This window comes from Colossoma macropomum, unplaced genomic scaffold (genome assembly GCF_904425465.1).
Source record: "Colossoma macropomum unplaced genomic scaffold, Colossoma_macropomum, whole genome shotgun sequence".
Taxonomy (NCBI): domain Eukaryota; kingdom Metazoa; phylum Chordata; class Actinopteri; order Characiformes; family Serrasalmidae; genus Colossoma; species Colossoma macropomum.
The window spans coordinates 12,519,309-12,542,821 of record NW_023494809.1 but is presented as its reverse complement, the minus strand read 5'-3'; the positions used below and the strand labels follow the sequence as shown (position 1 = coordinate 12,542,821).

The window sequence follows — 23,513 nt, the reverse complement described above, 5'->3', positions numbered from 1 at the left end:
ACACAGTAACGCCCTCTCGAGTAAGGCATTCAACTCACACACAGACAGACAAACAGACACACCCGTGCTTATATAACCTAGAGCTCTTTCCCTTGTTGGGGTATTTCCACTGACTTATACAGAGACCGCTTCTCTTAGGAAACAAGCAAGCAAGAAAACATGGCTGTGAACAGGTAAACAAACAAAATCTAAACTCATGTGATGACACATATAGACTAAATACAAACATTTACAACTAAGCTTAGTAGTGCTAAGCTAAGCTAGTTTATTCAGGTGTAGTCATATTGCCTTATGACATATTTTGAAAGAGAATTCTTGCTCTCTAATTTCCGGTTGTTACAGGCTGTTTTCAGTTTTTAGCTCACTGAGGTTTTCAGAAAGCCTCGGTCTGCTCTATTTCCTTTGCAACACTTTTTTAAAGCATTCGTTTATTAATGTGTCTTTACTTTTATAGCATGTGTCAGTTTAGTTTTAAAATCTCAAAGAACTTTACTCAGAAAAAATAGCAGTTGTTCAAAGTAATAAAAGCAGCACAGTTACACTGCAACAAGCATTTATTGGAATTCCACTGATTTTCCAAAATTTCTGTATAATTCAGTGGTGGATGTGTAAACAAAGACAGAGTGGTTTGATGTAAAATGGTTCATTGTACAGAAACCTGTCGAGTCAGATCTCTTTACGGTGTTGGTGATGGAAACCAGCAGAAATATAGCCATTTCATTTACTCTCCAAATCCACCAGTGAATATACACATCCTCTGAGTATAATACTGGTGATGGTAAAATCAAGGTAAAACTGAAAAAGTCAGTTTCCTTTGGGTACTATATTTTGCCTCACAGCATCCTGCATGTAGATCTCTGGTGCTGATGGACTTTAAAAAGTAAAAAAAATAAAGGTTATCACAAAACTCGTGTAAAATAACCTCTCAGGCTGTCCGGTGTCAACCAGAGGACGATGGTGTCGGGACTAAGTGCGATTCCCGCTCGCTCAGAGCCCCAACATATGGATAATTAAACACTAATCTGTTCTATAACTATATTTCAGTACTTTAATTAATCTAATTGCTTGTTCTTGTCATAAACGCAAAATAAAAAATAAAATAAAATTTAGTCAAAAACAAAAGAAAGTTGAATAAAAGACTCCAGCCGTTGAGTTCTTTTGGAAGGAAGGAAAAGGCCCTCTTCTTTATTGAGCTTCAGGGGTCAAGATGGCTCCCGGACAGCCAAATGCAAAGTGCAATACAGAAACATCATTTCTTATACCCTGTTTGGGGGCGATTAAGCAATCGCCCCTCCCTCTCACCTTTTCTCAGTTCACTTTGGTTCCCACTATTTCCTATTTTTGCACTTCAGTTGGAAACCCTTATTTCCAACCGCACTTGTCCTTATTTTTTTAAAAACTTGCCATGCTCAGCTATCCCAGGCTACCCCCATCCTTCCAAGGCTACCAATTAGCTTCTTGTCTTATTGAACTGGTTCCCTATCAGCTTACCTCCCTCTTTGAGGGTCAGCTTTCCTTCACAACAAAGTACACTAGCTTCTAGATGCTTCTAAACTTCAGGACTTTCTCATGAGAAAATCCCCTTTCTTACACACAGCAAGGCCTATCCTTAGTGAGAGGATTAATACACTTTTGTTAATCAACTTTTTAGCTTATAATTATGGATTTCTTAATATATTATAGCTTATAATTATGGATTTCTTAATATATTCTATAATAGTAATATATTCATTACAATACCTCATTCCCCCATTTCATGGTGCCCTCACCATGACCTCTACAAATGTTTGATTATTTTGCAAGCATAACACACAATAGATGTTATATGTTTACTAGTATATGGAAATCAAAAGTTACTTATTAGTATTAGTATGTGTCAAAAGGATTAAACATAGTACATAGTACACATCAAACCCCACAAATCGTTTCTCAAAATCATTTTACCCATATTTTACCCACTTCTTCCAAATTATATTTTCCAAATTACCAAATTATATACCAAATTATATGATTAACCCACATTCCCTCTACAAAATAAGACTACTACAAATTACTGTCCAACTAAAGTAACCACAACCTGTGTTCCAAGATCCAATATAATAATAATAATAATAAACAAAGTGTTCATGATTAAAGTAAATTTTTAAGACCAGGTCACGAGTCTGACGAACTTCTAAGAAATGGGTGAGACATATGGGCACAGCTTAATTGGTCCTTCCTGTCATATGAAGCCTTATGACCCCAATAAGCGAGCTACTTAAAACTCACCTGAGACCAGGTGTTCCAAAAAAGCCATATAGCCCAAATAAAGAGCCCCTTCCGGCCCCTTGGTGGACCCTTCCGGTCCTATCTCAGTGCCAGGGCAATAACCAGTGTCCAGGCCCCAACTCCTTGAGACCAGGCAACCAATCTTAGCCAAAATAAGCAAGTCAGACTCATGAGGCAGCAAAAGAAATCAGCAATTTGCCAATAACTTCTAAGGATCATCAAACACAAGGAAGTGGCACTCTAGGGGAGAGCAAACAAAGAGTAAATGAGATTAGACTGCAAAAACATGAAATGTGGTTAATAGGGTAAATTATACAAAGTAAACAACTAAATAAGGAGTGAGTAAATGCAATAAGTAAACACATACATACATACATACAGCACAAACAGTTATAGACAGTGTGAAATCTTGATCTTCAGCCCCAGTGAATTTACTCCACGTAGAGGGGACCGTTGTGGGCGGGGCGAGAGGTCACCAGTACAAATCAACCCCGCCCAATCAATTGTCCGTAGTCATGGGCGCCATCAGTCAGATGCAGTTGGTGTTTAAGACAGTTCGAGTAGATCATCATATGAGTCGTCATCAACCTGTTCGTTAGAAGTCATCATCAGATACGCGTTTCTTGCGTCCTTCTTCGTTAGGGCCGTGTCGATGAGCCTCTCCAGAAGTCAGCTAGTCCTGTAACAGCATCTCTAGTGTAATTAATGAATCGCTGTTGGTTGTAATAGATGCAATTGATCCAGTCTACATTCTTGTTAATAGTAGACCACCAAAATAAAACTGACTCAAAGCCTGCTGCAATTTGATTTTCTTGCTTTGAATTCATCAGGGACCCCTCTAGGGACCCCAATAGCATCAATGTAAATGGTGTTGTCAAAACTGCCAGAAGTTGATGGAACAGAAGTTGATCTCTTGCGTCTATGGTGAGGTGTATTGTCATGTAACGTAATTATATCTACAGGCATAGTAAGTACTGCAAGGGCGCATGTGCCCTTCCAAGTCTTGGGCAAGGTAGGCCTAAAGGTGGTTGTTTTACAATACCACCAAACATCTGCTCTAGCAACCAACATAGTGGAAAAATACATTGTTGGGATGTCAGTAGTATTGTAAGTGAGTGCACAGTGGGGAAAGCATCCCACGTCTTTACCGTCAGTATCATGTTGAGTGAAACATGTGTAATTTCCTTTACCAGGTCCTATCTTTTGCACTGGTGGAAATTTCCAATGCATGTCGGCACAGTCAGAGTCGGTTGGAAGTACTCTACTAGAAAGTAAAGGCAACAAACAAAGTGTACGGTTATAGTCATCTATCAGTGCTGGAAATGGTGATGATGTCAACAATGGCTTAGCTGTAGAACATGCATAACAATTTTTGCACCTAGGGTGAGCGCAGTGTAATGTATCCAATCAATCCATTTATTTGTATCTCTAAATCCAGTCTCTACTGCTATCACTTCATCAGAGTCTCTAAAGGAAAGAGTCTTGATTTCTGGAACAACTTTAGGTGAAGTAGTGGTGTTTGGCTTAAGCACTACAATTTTAAATCTACCTATTGGGTCTCTGCCTGAGACGTCCGCTCCTAGGCCGAATGTCCCATTCATCAGTGCAGTAGCATTGTTAATGGTGAGATATAGTGGATTACAGTTCTTCGAACATGGGTGTGCGCTACAACCTTGAATTAAGGTAAGACTATTCTGGAATTGTTTCCACTTGGATGTAGACTGTCTATAAGTGTAACCATTAACACCTGTATTCCACCATACTTCATCCCATCGCCTACAGACCCAAGAAGGGTCATGCTGATATGTAGGGCTTACACACATATATTTATCTGCAGTTATCAATTGTTGGGCATAAGTAGCATCTGGGCAAGAAACTACTGAACAAAAGTCAAAGTTAAAAGTGGTTGTGTTGCCCTCAATCATTGTCAAAGTTAACTCCATGCCATTGATAAGGGGTGTGATGACTGACAATAAAACTAGAATCCGCAACATGTTTGTAGATATGCAGGTGTTAATGTGTGTATGTTTGTGTGTGTGTGTGTGTGTAAGGATTCCGGCAAACAGGGGGAGCCTTTACCCTTCTTGTAGTATATTGGTGCTCGGAGTGCGGGCACGCCCTATCAGCACTCGTCCCACCTCAACTGGGCTCCAGCACACCCTCCTTAGCCTGAATCCTACCTCAGTCTGAGTCTGGTTCCGGTTCTGCCGGTGGATCTAAGTCTGCTGGTTCAGAATCGGAGTCGTCACTGTCCTCTCTGTCAGGTGGTCTCAGTTCCTTCCGGGCCACTGCTCTGGTTCATGGCCTTGGGAGTCCACTTGGTCCTTCCCCTCCAGAGTCGTCTTGACTGTCCTGTCCCTGTGGCTGGACTGGTTCTGGGAGTCTGAGTGCTATTGGAGCAGCTGAACAATGATTTAAATGAATCCACACTTTTCTACCTTCTACTTAGAGAGCAGTTGGAGTAGCAAGGACCATCTTGAAGGGACCTTCACGTCGTGGTTGTTGCCAGCCTTTTTTGAAGATTTTTATATAGACATAATCGCCTGGAAGCACTTTTTTCAGTTCCTCCTCTCTAATCTCTGATCTACGCCCTGCAGTAGCTCCTTTAACGTCACGAAAAATGTCCCTATGAATTTTAGTCAAACATGTAACATAATCGTGCAATTCGTCTTGCAATTGCTCGAGCCGGGGACCTCTAGTAGGTGCCCTCAAGTAAGTTACTGGCATTGGTCGTCCAGTAAGCATCTCATGCGGAGTCAGATGCGTATTACTATTAGTCAACATTCGCATGCTCATTAGGGCTAATGGTAAGGCATTTAGCCAATTCATTTTCTGTCCACTCGCCTCACATAGCTTAGCAATTTTGGCCTTAAGAACACCATTTTGGTGTTCAATCATACTCTGTGATTGTGGATGATAAACACATCCAAGTCTGCGCTTGATGCGTAATGCCTGTGTGATTGCTGCAATAACTTTATGGACAAAGGGTTTGCCATTGTCAGAACTAATTTTATGCCATATGCAAATCTAAACATGGTCCACCCACAAACAAAATTAACTCACTATTCGATAGTGGTTCACTATATAAATCTTCTCTAGGTTTTAAGAAGGTTGTGGTTAACTATTCACAAGGATGTGGTATACCTTCTTCAGGCGTAGCTAACCTCTCAGCTGGATTCACTCTGGAGCATCTCTGTATTGTCAATTCAGGGCTGAAGGAATTACATCATATCCTGTTTGTCTAACATTAGTCAACACAAAAGAGTAAGATGTTAATAACATGTGTATCACATTGTTATGGATGTTGCTTTCCCATATGTGAATGTTGCCGCTTCTAAGCCTTGATACAATACCTTTAGCTAACAAACTGAAAGGTGTTACTTCTTTCTTTTGTAACTTGGTTAGTGTGTTTCCCATAATATATTTACTGTCCCTTAATCAGTAAAATAATCTGCATTGTAGCCTCTCTGTGCAGACTGGGAGCTGTCTGTGTGTGTGTGTGTTGCTCCAACTGTACTAGATTAATTGCTGTCCTTGAAGTGCTTGTGTGTGTGTGTGATCTCACGGTCCGCTGCTAAGAGCCCCCCCTTTCTTGCTTCTCTCTCTCTGCTGCAACTTTTTACCTGCCAAGATGACAGGTTAATACTCATACATTGATAATTTCCCTTATTTCCCAAAAAATCCTCCTTTTCCATTTTTTTCTTTTACTTTTACATGTCAATCACTATTTTAGAGTCAAATTCTTCATCAACCATGCTTCACACACATCAGTGTGTTCTTCTAACCTTTTTTCCAGCAGTCATTAACTTAATTTGGTCCTCAACTAATTGAGCTTGTGTCTTCCGTGTGCCTTTTTCCTCTAAGTTTTTTACCATACTGCATACGTTTGTATCAAATGACCCTCTAAGAGGCCATTGTTTTTCCTCAAAGCGTGTTAACTTATTCCATTTTTTTTTTATGCACTGTTTTAACTCTTTCCTGGATGCAATGCCCTTTGAGAGCATTAAGCTAAAAGGTGTAATTTGTCCTGGTTGCTCGAGTTTAGCTAATTCGTTACCCATTTTGATCTTACTTTATGAATTAATACCCTGAGCCTCCTTATGAATCAATGCTGTCTGTGTTTGAAGCTCACTGTGTGAGGGTGGACATTCCTGTGTTCCACACGGGAGGGGCTGTTAGCAAGCACGCAGTTCCCCCCTCCTTTCTCTACTTCTCTCCCTGTGCTGTTTTAAGCATACCCTCACGACCCAAAACTAGAGCTCCATTCCAATTCACTACTGCATTTATCTTACTCACTGTGGTACCTAATTTCATTAACAACTCACAATGCTGATCCATTCCTCAATATGGACATTGCTGATCCTCTTTCCCAAAGCACCTCTCTCTTCTCAACCCAGAGGCGAATTTCCAACTCTCTACATAGTCTGTCATCTTCCGGGGGCCCGAAGGGACCGCACGGTAAATTATCTATTTTAAATACAGCCTCCAATGTTTTCTCACTAGTCAACAAAGTATCTAGCACTGGTGCCAAAAAAAAATCCTTGCTCCAAACTCGTTTTATCCTGTCCTTTAATCTATGGCTACTGCCTGGACTTCGTCCCAATTAGCCCACTGCGTTAATTCCACAGTTTTTTATTAATAAATGTATGTGACTGCCAGTACTCCCTTCCTCCTTTATCTTTATATGTTCTCTCAAGCCAGAAATGTGTGAGAATATCCTGCGTTACTATTAATAGATCACGGTCCATGAAACGACTACAATCGATACTCTAACTCCAGTAAGATTGACACTCGTTATGGCTGTCACTGTAACTGTCAACTGTTTGTATGTAATCCTACTCTTATACTTCACCTCAAGTACCTCAATCATCTATCCTCTCTTCTTTCTCCCAAACAACCGTATTTTTTTGCTGTAAATGACAGCGCTGGTACATATTCTTATGTTGCTGGTATTAAACGCGTTTCATCAGTTCTTACAGGCCTTCCAAAAAAATATATTTTCATTTTACTGATATCCTGTTATTTTTATTTCTCTCTCAGTAACTTTGTTACCTCGTCTCATAATCGCAATGACTCTTCTTTTACATTTTCCTCCCTTCTCATACGGCTCACTACCCTTATCTATTATCTCTTCAACACAGTTACAAATCTGTCTTTAAAAATATTTTTATTCAGCACAAGCGATCACATAACCCAACAATCAAAGTCTGTTCGCACACATATAGCAGAACTTTTATAACAGGTGTCTGCTTACCGTTTTCTCTCTAGCGCGCGCTGTGGACAGACTTTTGTCACAGAGTCACGTGGTAGCCCACGACGGCAGTCCTAGCAATCTGGTGCTGATAACGATCTGTCAGGTTCGTCACTCGTCCCCGTTACAGGGCCGCCAATTTATGTCGGGACTAAGTGCGATTCCCGCTCGCTCAGAGCCCAAACATATGGATAATTAAACACTAATCTGTTCTATAACTATATTTCAGTTCTTTAATTAATCTAATTGCTTGTTCTCGTCATAAACGCAAAATAAAAAATAAAATAAAATTTAGTCAAAAATAAAAGAAAGTTGAATAAAAGACTTCAGCCGTTGAGTTCTTTTGGAAGGAAGGAAAAGGCCCTCTTCTTTATTGAGCTTCAGGTGGCAAGATGGCTCCCGGACAGCCAAATGCAAAGTGCAATACAGAAACATCATTTCTTATACCCTGTTTAAAAACTTGCCATGCTCAGCTATCCCAGGCTACCCCCATCCTTCCAAGGCTATCAATTAGCTTCTTGTCTTATTGAACTGGTTCCCTATCAGCTTACCTCCCTCTTTGAGGGTCAGCTTTCCTTCACAACAAAGTACACTAGCTTCTAGATGCTTCTAAACTTCAGGACTTTCTCATGAGAAAATCCCCTATTTTACGCACAGCAAGGCCTATCCTTAGTGAGAGGATTAATACACTTTTGTTAATCAACTTTTTAGCTTATAATTATGGATTTCTTATCGATTATAATAGTAATACATTCATTACAATACCACAATGAGTTCCCCTTTCGAGTCTTGGTTCCTCTCAAGGTTTCCTCCTCCTGCTCTTAGGGAGTTTTTCACTGTCACCACTGGCTTGCTCATGGGGGCTTGGACCCGGATTTTTCTGTAAAGCTGCTTCGTGACAACACCTGTTGTAAAAAGCGCTATATAAATAAACTTTGACTTTGACTTTGGCTTTACTCTCAGGCATAAAGCATATTAATAACTGCTTCGTGTAATAACTCTCTGTGAGGGAACTTTTAGAGGCATTAAACACTTTGTCTGTTTTGTATCACATGCAGATGAGACAAATCATTTGATCCAAAGTATTTTAATGACAGACAATGGAACAAAAGCTGCCACTGTAAAGAGCAGAACTGATATTTTCAATATTATCATATTTTCTATTAACATTATTGTTTGTTTTTATATTGATTTACAATAAGATTTATGACAATATGGTAACTTTTAATTGCTCATGTAATTTTTCCACCTACTTATATGTTTGAATGATTGTATGTACGCTTTAGCCTCCCAAATAGTCAGAAGGAGGAAGTTTCTGGTCTTTCAGGCTTTAGCTCCTTAGCACACTGTTAATTTTTGCAAACCCTGAACGTTATTACTGTAAAATACTGTATTCATCATTTTATTGTGATATCAAACAATCTTAAGATATTGTTGTAATAACAGAACATTACTGTAATAAATATCCATTTATAAATGTAAATAAATATATATGTTAATCAATATTGCTTTTATTTTATCTATTACCTTGCTTTCTATTTTATATTCTATCTTTTTTATTTAAATTTTAATATTTATAGGTCTGGTCAAACTAAAAGTCATTTTTTTCATATGCAAGCTTACAGTAAATGACTTGCTACTGAGTTCCAACTATTTCGTTATGTAAAAATAACAAGAGATTATTTTAATCACAGTGTATTACTGTAAGTGTACTGCAGAATATGGCTACATCACAGGAATCTTGTGATCCAAGTGACTGTGTAGTCATAGTATGCGGCTGCTATTTTACTGTTATTTACTGTTAATAGAGTACTGCAAATTACTGTGAAAGTAATGCAACTAGTGGCCAGTAATTTGCTGTAATTGTACAGTGAAATTTTTAACAGAGCAAGTCTTTCATTGTGTATATCTGTGTTACTGTGTCTGACTGAGGTGGTACATATAGACTGTATATTACTAGTGTAAAAGTCATAGCCAATGTTGTGTTCTGCATTACATAGGGGATGTATTTACAGTTGTGTGCAAATATTGAGCTAAATTACATGTTTTGTTCATTTTCTGAGTGAAAATAGGAACATATCCTCTACAGAGAACACAGTGCACATATTAATGTACACTGCATTAAAATATAAAATGTTGCCTGTGCAAAAGGTATTGTCACATTTTATAATTTATTGTCAATGTGTTAAATTCAGCAAATGAATAGAAATCTTATATTAAAACTCATTTTTAAATGTGTTCCCTGTAGAGGTTGTGCCAACTGATTTTCACTTTAGCAAAACATGTAATTTGACTAGGGGTTTACAAACTTTTGCATATGACTGTGAATGAAGAAACAGTAAGAGTTTTGAGGAACACCATATTGCATTAATTTATGTTCTGAACACCCCTAATCTGTACATATGTTGTTATTATATCAAATAAATTTTTATTTTTAGTGGATAATCTAACAGAATGCATGAAAAGTTAACATACAATAAGTTCCTTCCTTTTCAGAGAGTGGACAGAATATGAAAACTCCAGAGGCCATGATGTAACGTGCTGTGAGGGTGAGCATGTGAGTTTATCGGAGCTGAAAGCCGACCCTGGAGTGGACACTCACTACCTGAGGAAGAAAAACATCCCGCCTTATCCAAAATCCGTGCTCTTCCGTGTATCTGAAGTGTGTCACGTGACTGGGGAGAGTGGCGTTCGGGGTATCTTTGATGATGGCGGCTTCCAGATTCCATACCATGATGAATATGACAAAGAGAACTTCCTGTGGTGGAGTCTATCAGTGACTGAGGAAGACATTGCTGATGCTGAGGAGAATTTCCTAGAGGAGTTAGGCATGACTCCAGATGACCAGGCCTACGACCAGCAGCCTTTCCTGGAGAAGTTCACCACCTCACCGGCATTCCAGAACAAGTCTCGCTACGGCAACTTCTGCTTTGTCTTTCCTCTAAGAGAGCTCCTGTCTCTGTATGCCAGGCAATTTTGTTACAATTCTGCTCCAGTTCTTCGTGTGTTGGACACCAAGATCTACAAAACAGAAATTATGTACTCTGTGTTGGTGCATCCACGGCACATTAAGCGCTATAGCCAATACCCACGCCTGCCCCGTGGTGACGACGACGTGTGTGGGTACTTCCAGGGCAACATGTCATGGCGCTGTCAGGCCCCGTCAGAAAGTCATGGCCACAGGCTAGTGGTGGACGAAGAGGAGTCCACAGTGCATGCAAGGTCACTTAAGGGTGAGGAGTATTATGTGTGGGATCATGTGGCTGTAGCCTTCCACATGGAGCCAGGCCGGATTCTGGACGTGGATCGGGAGCGACTGTACAGAAGTGTGAGCACATGTGAGGTCCCTGAATGGAATCTCCTGAGGGAGCCAGACTATGGCCTTGATGAGTATGAAGCCTATGAAATATTAGAAAACTTGGCTCTAGAGTATGGTTTAGGCTTCTGATACTACTATTGATCAGGGGTGTTAAAATCCTATTCCTGGCAATTTGGTGACTGCAAACATTTTTTAGAATCCCAACCAAACACTTCCAACCCATGTAGTCCAGGCGATGAGACCAGGGTAGTTACTCAAAAAGTAATCCATTACAAATGGATACTTCTGATACTTTATTTAGAAAGAAATAGCCAGTTGAGGTAAACAATCATTTAAAGGCATATCACTGTCCCTGACTTTTCTCTGAACAAGACAAAGACATTATGCTGTTTGAAAACCTAAAAACTGGTCAAAAGAAGCACAGTTCAGTAGTTGAGAGTAAACAAAGTCATTCAGAGTGATCTGATGTTAAATTGTAGAGAAACTTACTGACTCATATTTCCTTACAGTGGTGGTGATAGGAACCAGGGGTCGCTATGTCTACAACACTAATATAGCCATTTTATTTACCATCCAAAATCACCAGTGAACCTACATGTGTCTTCTGAGTTTTTATATGTAATGTTGATGAGGGTAAAACAGTGGTAAATTCAAAAACATATGTTTTCTTTAGGGACTGTTTTTCCATTCTACATCCTGTATGTACCCCTCTGCCATTTAGGCCAAAAGTATTGTAAAACAATGTCTCAGACGTAAGACGGCGTATTTGTAACTCTTCAGATGTCTCTTCAGGTGGTTCTTATAACCAACACTGTGAATAATTCTGACACAGTAAGTTTCTCCACAGTGAAGCATTTTACATCAAACCTCTGAATGACTTTGTTTACATCTTAATGAATGAACTATGCAGAAATCGGAAAAAAAATCAGTGGAATTCCCCATTTAGAATAAAATCTAAAATTGGGTCTGGCCTGATTTGGTGAGGTGGGATAGGTGAGGTGGGATCTTTCTCTTCTTCAGCTCTTTTTATAAATCTTCATCCTTCAGATTTATATTCACAGGTGCTTTGGCAAATTTCTGTTCTTTTTATGTAACACTATTATAGATGGATCTTTGAATTTGCAGCACTTCCCACACTCTCACTGCACTGCTCATGCTCACAAAGTTGCACAATTACATGCACATATTTCACACAAGGACTAGCACAGATAATCTATATAGAGGAAATTTATGTTTTAAATGCATCACATAGAATTAATATTGCTCTGTAAGAGACAAATGAGTGATGCACACATTCACCCATCCTGAATGATGGTGGATTTAAGAAACCAGGAGATGACATCACCTCCACCCAAAGTCTGGTTAGGTGGAGCTTAGCTATCTCAGAGGGTGACACTGCAGATGCTGAGAGGTGTCTTCTTGGTAATGACAAAGATTATAACTGTAAACCTTTCCTACACAAGTTCACCTCCTCATCAGGCTGGGGAACTTTAATTTCACCTTCTCCATGAGGGAACTGCTGGCCAACTACAGCATCCAGTTGTGCATGGGGCAAGCACCTCAAATGCGCATCTATGAGACAGTTGTCTACAAGCCAGAGGTCATGAATGCCACAGTGGTCCATGGTCCAGATGCCAAAAGAGAGTTCAAGAGATACCCACTTCTGCAGGACACAATGGTGTGTGCGAGTTCCAGGAAGAGAATTCCAGGAAGAGATTTTGTGGAGACCAGAGGACATGAGCAAAACTCGTGCTGTGTTCTTAAGAAGAAGCAGGAGTTCTATGTGTGGGACCACATGACAGTGGCATTCATGTCCCACAATGTACGATCTTCAAGTTTGACCAGGAAAGCTGTCAGGGAGCAAAGCCTCAACTGAGCAAAGAGGGGTTTAAAAAGTGTGCTTGCAATGCAATATGCCAATTATGATTACCATCTTACAAACATTTCAAATCAGTGTTTGTTTACAAGAATTGTGTTTTTACAATTTTTTCAATCATATGAAATAATCCTGTAAGACAAACAATACTGTAGTGTGTTCAGGAAATGTTTACATGTTCATTTAGGGTTATTTGTTCTGTAGCATTTATTCACTGCGTTATTTTGCTAAGGCTGAGAGAGTCATACATGAGCTGGGTAGTGAATTAACTATTAGTAAAGCGAAAGCTCTGCTTATGTACAGCATAGCTGCGGCCAACAGCTGAGAATAAAGCACCACAACTTGTGCTAAAGCTGTGTCTGTTTTTATAGTGGTGAAATGTACAATATTTTAAGCTTTGTTTGCAGACTAGGGCTAATCTGGGTTGGGGAAACTGGCCTTATGAGTTTGAGATTGATCAAATATTATCCCCCAAAATCACATTGGGAGGCCCCAGTGAGGACTGATCTCATGACCCCTGGTTTACAAGACCAGTACTCTAACCACTGAGCTATGGAGCCCTGCTAAAAACAGCTATGTATATTTTATCAGCTCCATTTATCTTCTAGGTGCACCATGTAGTTCTACAATTACAGACTGTAGTCCATCTGTTCCCCTACACCAGGGGTGTCAAATCTTATTCGCAAAGGGCTGGTGTGGCTGCAGGTTTTCAGTCCAGACAAGCAGGAGTACACCTGATTCTACTTGTCTAATCAATTGGTCAGACTTCAAATGACTGATCATGTGAGCTCCTGCTTTGTTGGAATGAAAACCCGCAGCCACACTGGCCCTTTGCAGATAAGATTGTACAGCCCTGCTCTACATACTTAGTTAGCCTTCTTTAGCCCTGGTGATCTGGTTTCAGGTGTAATTTGGGTGGTGGATCTTTCTCAGCACTGTGGCACTGGCGTGGTGGTGGCATGTTAGTGCATGTTGTCCTATATGGTTTATGTGCATGTTGTGCACCTATATGGTACCTGATACATGGACTTGATAAAACAAAAGACAAAGAATGCAGATACAAGGTAGGTGCACTTAATGAAGTGGCTGGTGGGTGTATATTTGAATGGAGACATCCATTGTCTCTTTCTTACTGTGGGCATGTTTCTGTTGAGGTTAGGCGTGCCTCAAAGTTTCGATTTCTGGTGTCAGATAGTATTAAATCAAACGACCATTTCACACCAAACAGAATTACATCTTAGACTGAAGCTTATAATTAATGATGATCTGTGGTTAGGTGACAAAATTTCCATGCTTAGGACAGAATGTAATAATTATAAAGTTAAATAAATAAAGTAAAACAAAGTTGCCTCATAATTAAGAAAAGAAAGTCTTGGGGTAGAAAAAAATGCGGTTGGTACAATGAATTAATTGGAATACATATGTATGTATATATTTATGCTATATGTATATCATATAGCATGAGCAAAGACATCATTTATAAAAGCTGTAAAGAGTTTAATGCCTCTATAGCTACCTCAGAGAATGTTATTACACTGAATGATCATGAATATATTGCCTGACGCCTGAGACACTGTTTTAAAACAATTTTGAGATAAGAAACTGAGCAAAAGAGTACCCAAAAAAGTTTCATATTACAGATTTACCACTTATTCATCACTATCAACATTCCATATGAAAACTAACTTAATGGCTACATTTTCATTGTGGACATTGCAACCTCTGGTTCCTATCACCACCATTGTAAAGAAAGAGTCTGTAAGTTTCCCAAGAATGCAGAATTTCACATCAAACCTCTCTAAATGACTTTGTTTACATCTCAATTGGATTATATAGGAATTCCCCTATAATTTATTAGTTATATTTTTGGACTCTAGTGCTAGTTGTACTGGAAGCCATGACATGAAAGCTATTATAGAGCCACTGGGCATCATTTGCATACCAGAAAATAAACTCTGATATACAACATTTGCAAACTGTTAGATCCACCAAGGTAATCTTGACTGGGCCAGTGTTGTGAAAGTGGTTTGAAAAGCATTTTGAAAGGTAGTCGGACAACTTTGACACTGACAGATGTTTTGAATAAATAATCTTTATCTTTGATAGTTTTAAAAATAGTGTTTATTAACCAAAAGAATAGTAATCTTCACACTGTAAGGCCTTAGCTTGCATGGGAACTTGGACACAGAGTGCCCCTTTTAGCAAAGGGGGCCTCCAGAAATTTGTGAGAATCTGCTGTGTGAAAAAAGAGGAGCTGTCCTTGAGATAAGAACCAGATTCTGGAGTAGGTGAATTTACAATGCAACCAGTCAAAGCTAATGCCCTTGTACATCCTGCTACAGTTAAGATAAGATATTTTTAAAAAACATATATCATGTATGTTTGGAAATAAGGGTTCCCAAGGAAATGTAAGGTTTGGAAATGATGGGAACTAAGATGGTATAGAATTTTATAGAGAGAGAGGGGTGATTATTTCATCACCCCAAACAGGATATAAAAATTGGGTGTTTTGAGATATTCTTTGCATTGTGGTTGTCCGGGAACCATCTTGCCATTCAAGCTCAATAAAGAAGAAGGCCTTTTCCTTCCTTCCACAAGAACTCAGTGACTGAAGTCTTTTATTAAACTTTGCTCTTTTAAACTTAGACATTTTTCTTATTTTGTTAGAAGAAGTTATACTGCAGTTAGCTCTTAAGGTAACAGTATTAGAACACGCTAGAAGAATCCATCTCTGTCCACGGGCCTTGGGCACAGAAGAGAGGCTTTTAGGCCTGAGAACACCTTCACAATACCGTCACATTATACTGAATAGGCAGTATAATACAGTTAACTGCTCAAGAGCTTTCACATCATGCCCAGGCCTTCAAGCATGTCTACAGTTCAAATGTGTGTTTGTGTGTGTGTGTGTGTGTGTGGTTATAATGTGTCCTTGGAATAAATTCTTTCCTCAGGAGCCAGTTTCCTGATAGAAAGTGTGTGGAGGGGTGAAAAACCATGACTATAATCCAACAGAAATGGCAAACTGTATCTATACTGAAGTTAGAAAAGTTGTATAGATGTATAGAAGCTATATGATTCCTTTTGCCAAATTGGTTAAAAGACTTGAAAACATGTTTCAGTCTTTTAACAGACTTGGAATTTGAGTGACCATATGCCCGAGTTATGTTTATCTTCATTAAAACAAATTATTTTGTCACTACCAAACCAATCATAATGCTACCAAAACTTGAAATGAAAAACCAAATGTTTCAGTGGTGTCTATTTCAGAAGCAACAATTCTAGCTTATAAATCTTTCAACTTTACTTAAAAAACGAAGAGACATTGGAAAGAATACAAAAAAAATGTTATTTTCACAAGGTTGATATTTAGAGGTTAGGGTTTGGGTCAGCCACCTCCCAGGTACCCTATAAATGATGATTTTTTTATCATCTAAAATGTGTCCTGTGCAAAAGATATGGCACATTTTATCTTATTGTATTTTATTTTTTTATAGTATTACTATATATCTTCTTTGTAAGGGTTTATTTACATAATAGAGTACTACCATTTTATAACACTCAAAAAACACAAATCTATCAAATAATGGCTAAGATTAATGTGGAATTCCACCAGTTTTTAAAAATATCTGCATTATGACATCATGGAGATGTAAACAAAGTCATTCAGAGTAACATAACATAGTGCATTATAGAGAGACTTACCAGTTGATAATGGTAAAATAGAGGTATCTGACAAAAGGGTACTGATTAGCCATACAATGAGCCGCACTTAAGGGAAATGGGGGAGAATGTACTCCATTTACTGTAAAACTAAACCATATATGAGCACGAGTTCAGCAGGACAGGATGATGATGAATAAACCTACACACAGTTAGAGGAAATGAACTGGAACAGACAATTCAAGGTGCAACAAACTGCAGTAAAATTATTAATAATAATCACCATCATCATAATATCATTGTTGGTATAGCACCTTACATACATATATGTATGCTCAAAAATAAAATGAGAAAATGTTGGCTAATTGTAGCTAACAATTGCTACAGCTAGCATGTAATGCTAATGCTAGCTAGTCAGTGAAACTCCAGTGAAGAACTGAACACTGAATATTTGTAGCAACATGCTAAAGCTGACCTTTTGCTCCATATCTGGGGGCACTTCTTACTCCAAAGTTCTAACTTTCACTTCAAGAGAAAATAAATCCTGCTGTGCTTTTTTCAGAGCAAAATATCATAGGAATGCAGTGATTTCAGACTAAATTAGACCATAGGCATTTAGTAAATGTGTCTGCATTAGATGTGGCTCCATCATTTCATCAGAAGAGAAAGTTTAGCAGGCAGACATCTTCCTCCAAGTTACCCTACCTCCCTCTTAGAAAAGCAGCACAGACCAGCATGCCTGGCCACCAGCAAAACCAGCATATGTTGTGTTTTGTATGCTGGTATGTTGGTCAAATAAAATGACCATGTTGGGTGGCCAGCTAAACCAACATGAAACCAGCTTAGATCAGCATGTACTGTATGCTTTGCTGTGTTTGTCAGCAGGGCTCTCCGCCCTGCAGGTCTCTAATCTGTAAATAATAGTTCTTGCTTTCTTTAACTCTTCAGACACCTGGTTCTTATCACCACCATTGCTGGTAACAATTCTGACACAGAACCGCTCTGAATGACGTTGCTTCTGAATGATTTTATTATGCAAAAATTCAGGAAAATCACCCTTTATTATTGTACAAAGCTAAGAAAATGGAATTAGTTGCCGCCCACCTCAGCTTAGGGTTTGGTTTCAGAAGTCAGTGGAAATACCCCCTGAAATCAGCAGTGCAGATTTGTGTGCATGCATGTATGTTCCATTCCTGCCTCTGATTGTGAAACACAGTACGTCAACAGCCAAAGGCGGGAAAGCAGGTCTCGAGCAAGGCGCGCGCAACTACTCTTCCTTTTGTGCATTTAGCTCACACATACAGACAGACAGACAGACAGACAGACAGACACATACTCACACGAATTAGTTCTCTTGTCTTTGTCAGGGTATTTCCACTGACTTATTACTTTACAGAGACCACTTTTCTTAGGAAACAAGCGAGGAACATGGCTGCAAACAGGTAAACAAAATCTAAACCTACATGATAACACATACAGACTAATTACAAACATTTACTGGACAAACATTTATAACTTAGCTACGTAGTGTCAATAATTTTCCCACCTAAATTCAAGTTAGTTTGTCCTGGTGTAGTCAAATTGCCTTATGACATTTTGAGAGAGAATTCTTGATGTCTCATTTCCGGTTTTTACAGGCTGGTTTCAGTTTTTAGGTCAGTTTTTAGGTGTTTTGGTTGTTACAGGCTGTTTTCAGTTTTTAGAGGATTTCAGAGAAGCTTGGTCTGCTCTCATTTGCAGTTTTTATTCTTTTCTTTTATTGCATGTTTCAGTTTAGTTTTAAAATCTTAAAAAGCTTTACACAGGTAAACAGCATAATTACACTGTAATAAACATTTATTGGAATTCCACCAATTTTTATACATTTCTGCATATTTCAGTCACTGAAATGTAAATAAAGTCATTTAGAGTGGTTTAATGAGAAATAGTTCATTTTAGATGAACTTGAATATAGCCATTTTATTCACTATCCAAAACCACCAGTGAACCAACACATCTTCTGAGTTTTGAGATGTGATGTTGATGATGGTAAAATAGTGTTAAATCTGAAAAAAAAAAAATCTATTTTGCCTTATGATGTCCTGCATATACCTTTCTGCCATAAATATATTTAAGAGAATATGTTTTAGGCCAAAATATTTTTGTAAAACTGCTGTGTTCTTATCACCACCACTGTGATTAATTCTGACACGATATGTTTCTCTAGAACGAAATATTTCACACCATCCCACTCTGAATGACTCATCTCAATGCAGAAATTTTGAAATATTGGTGGAAAGGACATAAACATGGGTTAAATATTTTGGAAGTTATTCTGGTTCTGTCCGTGAAATTCCCCTTTAAATCATGTGAGCTAATATTCTAATGACTGTGCAAAAATCAATGAGTTACATTATAAAATCTCAATTTTAAGGCAGCCAGGCACTGGCGCAAAATAAGGGGTGGGGTGAGGGGGACGTCATATATTTATTATTTATCACAATACACAGATCAGACAAACAGTGGTATAAAACCCGCCACTGTAAAGTGCACAAAACTGATATGTGCAATATGTATGAAATACTATTTTCTGTTAATGATTTTGTTTGGGTTTGTTTTTTTATTGATTGGCAAGCCATTAGATGTACAACACTACAGTAACACTAACTGTAGGTTTCACATTTGTATTGCTCTTTAGTCTCTAGCTTACCACACCCCCACCACCCCACTATTTTCAGATCAAATTTGCACCCCTGCAGCCAAGTGCAAGTTATCAAGAATATTTCTACAGTGTACAAAATTGTAAGTGTTTATTAAAAAGAAAATCTGAGGACACAGTTTGATTTATGTGTTGATTTATGTATTAATGAATTACGTAAGAAATACATCTTCCACCAACTAAGTTACAAGCAGTCTTAGAGATTTTCAGTAAGCCTGTCTCAGCTAAGGGAAGTGGTCTGAATGAGCTACAATACTTAGAACAGCATGACATACTGGAGCTAGTGCTGCAAAATTTATCAGAAAGAACTTGTAGTCAGTGAGTCAAAGTGAAACTTAATAGAAAGCTAGTATAAATTGAATGAGAGTGCGGTCACATGTGGTGGCTTTCTTTTCCTGCTAAAGATACAGAGCACCGGTGTGATATGTTGCTTTCAGAAACAAAGAAAAACCATTAATGTTAAGAACAAAATATGAAGACTTATTACAAGTAGACTTAAAGCCCAGTAACAATACTTTTGTTTCATAAGACTTTTGAAGGAGGAAATTTCTGGTGTTCTAGACGTTTATGTCTTTGACACAATATTTCATTTTGTATATCCCATCACTGTATTTGGCAGTTATAAGACATATAACTGTATATCATCACTACAAAAGTGATAGCCAACATTGTGTTTTGCATGTCTTCTGGAATGTAAACAAAAGATGAACAGTAAGGCACCTACAACAGAGCCTTGAGGGACACCATATGGCACTCATTTATGTTCCAAATACTCCTAATTTATATTGAATTATTGATGCTGATAATTTAATGTAAATATCACAGTTAATATTGTTAAATGTTGCACTTAAGCCCGAGAGGCGGGTAGTTATTAGTTATTTACTCAGTTACATTTTCCTGGATTTTAATGTTATTCCCTAAGTACTTTTAAATCTTTGTACATTTTCTTCTATTCAAGAATATTTGTGAGGAAAGTTACTTATTATTCAGCTTAGATTTTAGTTATGAACATCTAGCTACTCATTTCTTTTTGGGATAATTATATTATATTAACTTAGTGACAATATCTCTACTGAAATTTAAAAAGTTCATTTTTTCTACAACACAGCATTGATATCATCGCTGTCCAAAGAAAAACAGAAAAATGGCAGGAGAGGGTAAACTTTCTTTACTTTTAATGTAGGTTAATGTAAAGAGGTTTCATTTCAAACAATCTTGGAGCATTTCTATTGCTCCCTTCATCATAAAATTTTCACACAATGTAGAGGGCTGCTGATTTCCTCAAATTATGTCAAAAATGAAAAACAACAAAAATGGAGATACTTGTTTTTGGACAGCGACAATATGCAGATTCACCGTAATGTTTGTAACATGATACAATGTGATATAGCACAATACATTCGTTTTCTAACAAAAAACTATGTTGAGTTGATGCACTGAAATATGTGCATGCAAATGAGCCATCAATGGCTTCATATACAAAAACGAGTAGCCAATTTGTGTGGACTTTTTTTTTAATTGACCGAGTATTTTTTATTATTATTCCACAATATGAAGCTAAATGGTAAGAGAATTATTCATACTTTTTTAGTCACCACTTAGTCAACTCTAAGGCTGATAAGCTGGGAATTAAAATATATCTTTGATGTATGAACTTTGAAACTTTTTAATGATCAATCAAATAAGAGTGGTAGGTCTTCAGGAGTATTTTTTCAGAGGGGGGTTTTATTTGAAGCCTCTTTATTTTCTTTGGTCTCTTTATTTTCTTTAATCTTCTCATTACTTTTACTACAACTGACAGTCAATTCATGTTATCAGTTAGCTCTGATTTTATTAGGGGTGTACAGATGCAAATGAATATGGTGATTCAACAGCAATAATTTTGGAATTTTAAAGCAAGTATAATATAATAACATTTTCCAGTGTAAAAATCCCAAATTTAGAATCTCAACATTGTGGTTAAATTTGAGATTTAAGAACAGATTTACACCCATAAAGCAGATGTACAGATAATCTAGCAAAATGCATGATGAGTTAAAGTTCAATGTTTTGTTTCCTTTTTAGAGAGTGGACAGAGCGTAAAAACTCCAGAGGCCATGTAGAAACATGCTGTAAAGGTAAACATGTGAGATTATTGGAGCTAAAAGAAGACCCCTACTTGGACAGTCGGTATCTGGAGAAGAGCAATATTCCCCCTTATCCAAACAACGTGCTCTTCCGTGTCTCCAAAGTGTGCCATGTGACTGGGGAGAGTGGCCTTCGCGGTATCTTTCGTGATGGCGGCTTCTGTATAACACGCCATGACAACCTTCTGTGGTGGAGTCTATCAGTGACCAAGGATGACATTGCTGTTGCTGAGAAGCGATTCCTAAAGGGGTTATTTCCAAATGTCCAGGCCTCTAACCAGCAGCCTTTCCTGGAGAAGTTCACCACCTCGCCAGCATTCCAGAGCAAGTCTCGCTACGGCAACTTCCGATTCACCTTTCGTCTAAGAAAGCTCCTGTCTCTGTATGCCAGACAGTTTTGTGACAGATCCGCTCCAGTTCTTCGTGTGTTGGGAACCAAGATCTACAAGGCAGAGATTATGTACTCGGTGTTGGTGCATCCACGGCACGTTGAGGAGTACAGCCAATACCCACGCCTGCCCCGTCGTTATAATAGAGTGTGTGGGTACTTCCAGGGCAACATGTCATGGCGCTGTCAGGCTCCTTCAGAAAGTCATGGCCACAGGCTAGTGGTGGACGAAGAGGACTCCACAGTGCATGCAAAGTCACTTAAGGTTGAGAAGTATTATGTGTGGGATCATGTGGCTGTAGCCTTCCACATGGAGCCAGGCTGGGTTCTGAATGTGGATCAGGAGCGACTGTACAGCAGTGTGAGTGTATGTGAGGTCACTGAATGGAATCTCCTGAGGGAGCCAGACTGTGCTCTCAGTGAGGATGAGGCTTCCGAAGTACTACAGGACATAGCTAGTGAGCATGACTTAGGCCACTACTATTGATCAGGGTTTTCCGGTCTTATTGCTGTCAATTTAGTGACTGCAAACATTTTTTAGAAACCCAACCAAATGCATCCAACCCATTAATCCAGGTGATGAGAGTAGTTACTCAAAAAAGTAATTCATTACAAATGACTGATTACGTCTCTGAAAGTCTAATGGGATTGCTTCACTTTGATGGAAAAATAATCTCACCATTCATTACTGTACTTTTAAGTTACTCTCTAAAACCCATACAAATCTGTACCATTTACCTAGAAAGAAATAGATGACTGTGGTAAACAATCATTAAAAAGACATGTAACTACCCGCCCCCCCTCTGTACTCTGAACAAGACACAGACATAACCTAAAACCATAAACCTAAAAAGTCAGCAGAAACAATTCAAAAACAGCCACCTCTAAATAAAATCTTTAAAACCACTCTGAATGGCTTTGTTCACATCTTAATGATTGAATTTTGCGAAATTGTGGAAAAATCAGTGGATTTCCCATTTGAAAATAAAATGTAAAGTACGGAGCCTAAGAGAGTATAACTGACTTCGCTCTCTCTTTGCTCCCTCAGGATGTCTGTATTCCTCTAATACTGTCCACTATATGGCTGTGCAGAGCTGCACAAACAAAGTCTACAACTGAAAGTACCATAAGGAAAAGTCCATTCTGTACAGCTCTGACCTGTACAAAGCAGATATTAACAATGACATATAATTCAACTAATAAGTTATTCATACATCTTCTGTCCTGTTTTCTATTCCACTTCCACCTGGCTTAATAATATTGAGGCATGTTTTGTTAACATGGAAGAGAAACCTGAATAAAGACTTTTATGAAGAAAAAAAAACTTTCATTTTCTGTCTTTTATTTTTATTTTTATTTTTTTTAAATAAATTGCATTTCAGGCCTTCTGTTTTAGATTGTAGTGAATCCACTATCTATATTGAATTAAATCCTATGTAAAATGTTTTACCCTGTATTTTTATGTAAGTACACTCAATGTAATAACTCTAAATGACTCATTTTAATGTGACATAGAAAATATTTTGAAGTAAAATGAAAAATGAAACATGCTATTTGCATAAGCATTGAAGCCCCACATTTTAATAATTTGGAGGACCACTTTTTGCAGCAATATCTGCTTTAAACCCATTTGGTAAGTATGTATCAGTCTTTTTACAGATCAGTGCTTTGACTAGGCCACTGTAGGACATGTAGTACAGGCTTCAAGCTACACTGTTAATAAAGTTTACATGATGGAACTTCTATCGTCTATCTGAGGTTTGTCCTTGTGAGCATCAACCAATGCTCCATTGTCCAATCATTCAAATGTTGCATGTCTTGCACACTTTAAAAGGCAATTTCACCAATTTTTAAATATTTCTGCAAAGCTCATTGATGTAAACAAAGCCAGTTCAGAGTGGTTTACTGTGAAATGCATCTTTCTCTA

General features: G+C 38.2%; 2 protein-coding genes and 1 non-coding gene across 3 annotated transcripts; 2 read left to right on the top strand and 1 right to left on the bottom strand.

Moving 5' to 3' along the window:
- Nucleotides 1-63: 63 nt before the first annotated feature.
- LOC118798835 lies at nt 64-11,391 on the top strand. Its single transcript, XM_036558413.1, has 2 exons — nt 64-173; nt 10,016-11,391. The coding sequence occupies exons 1-2, from the start codon at nt 160-162 to the stop codon at nt 10,965-10,967; spliced, it is 966 nt and encodes a 321-aa protein (XP_036414306.1). The 5' UTR covers nt 64-159; the 3' UTR covers nt 10,968-11,391.
- Nucleotides 11,392-13,201: 1,810 nt separating this feature from the next.
- Nucleotides 13,202-13,274, bottom strand: trnat-ugu. Its single transcript has one exon. It is a non-coding gene; the product is annotated as a tRNA-Thr (tRNA).
- Nucleotides 13,275-17,686: 4,412 nt separating this feature from the next.
- Nucleotides 17,687-22,281, top strand: LOC118798837. Its single transcript, XM_036558415.1, has 2 exons — nt 17,687-17,816; nt 21,137-22,281. Exons 1-2 carry the CDS (start codon nt 17,803-17,805, stop codon nt 22,071-22,073), a joined length of 951 nt encoding a protein of 316 aa, XP_036414308.1. The 5' UTR covers nt 17,687-17,802; the 3' UTR covers nt 22,074-22,281.
- The last annotated feature ends 1,232 nt before the right edge of the window (nt 22,282-23,513 follow it).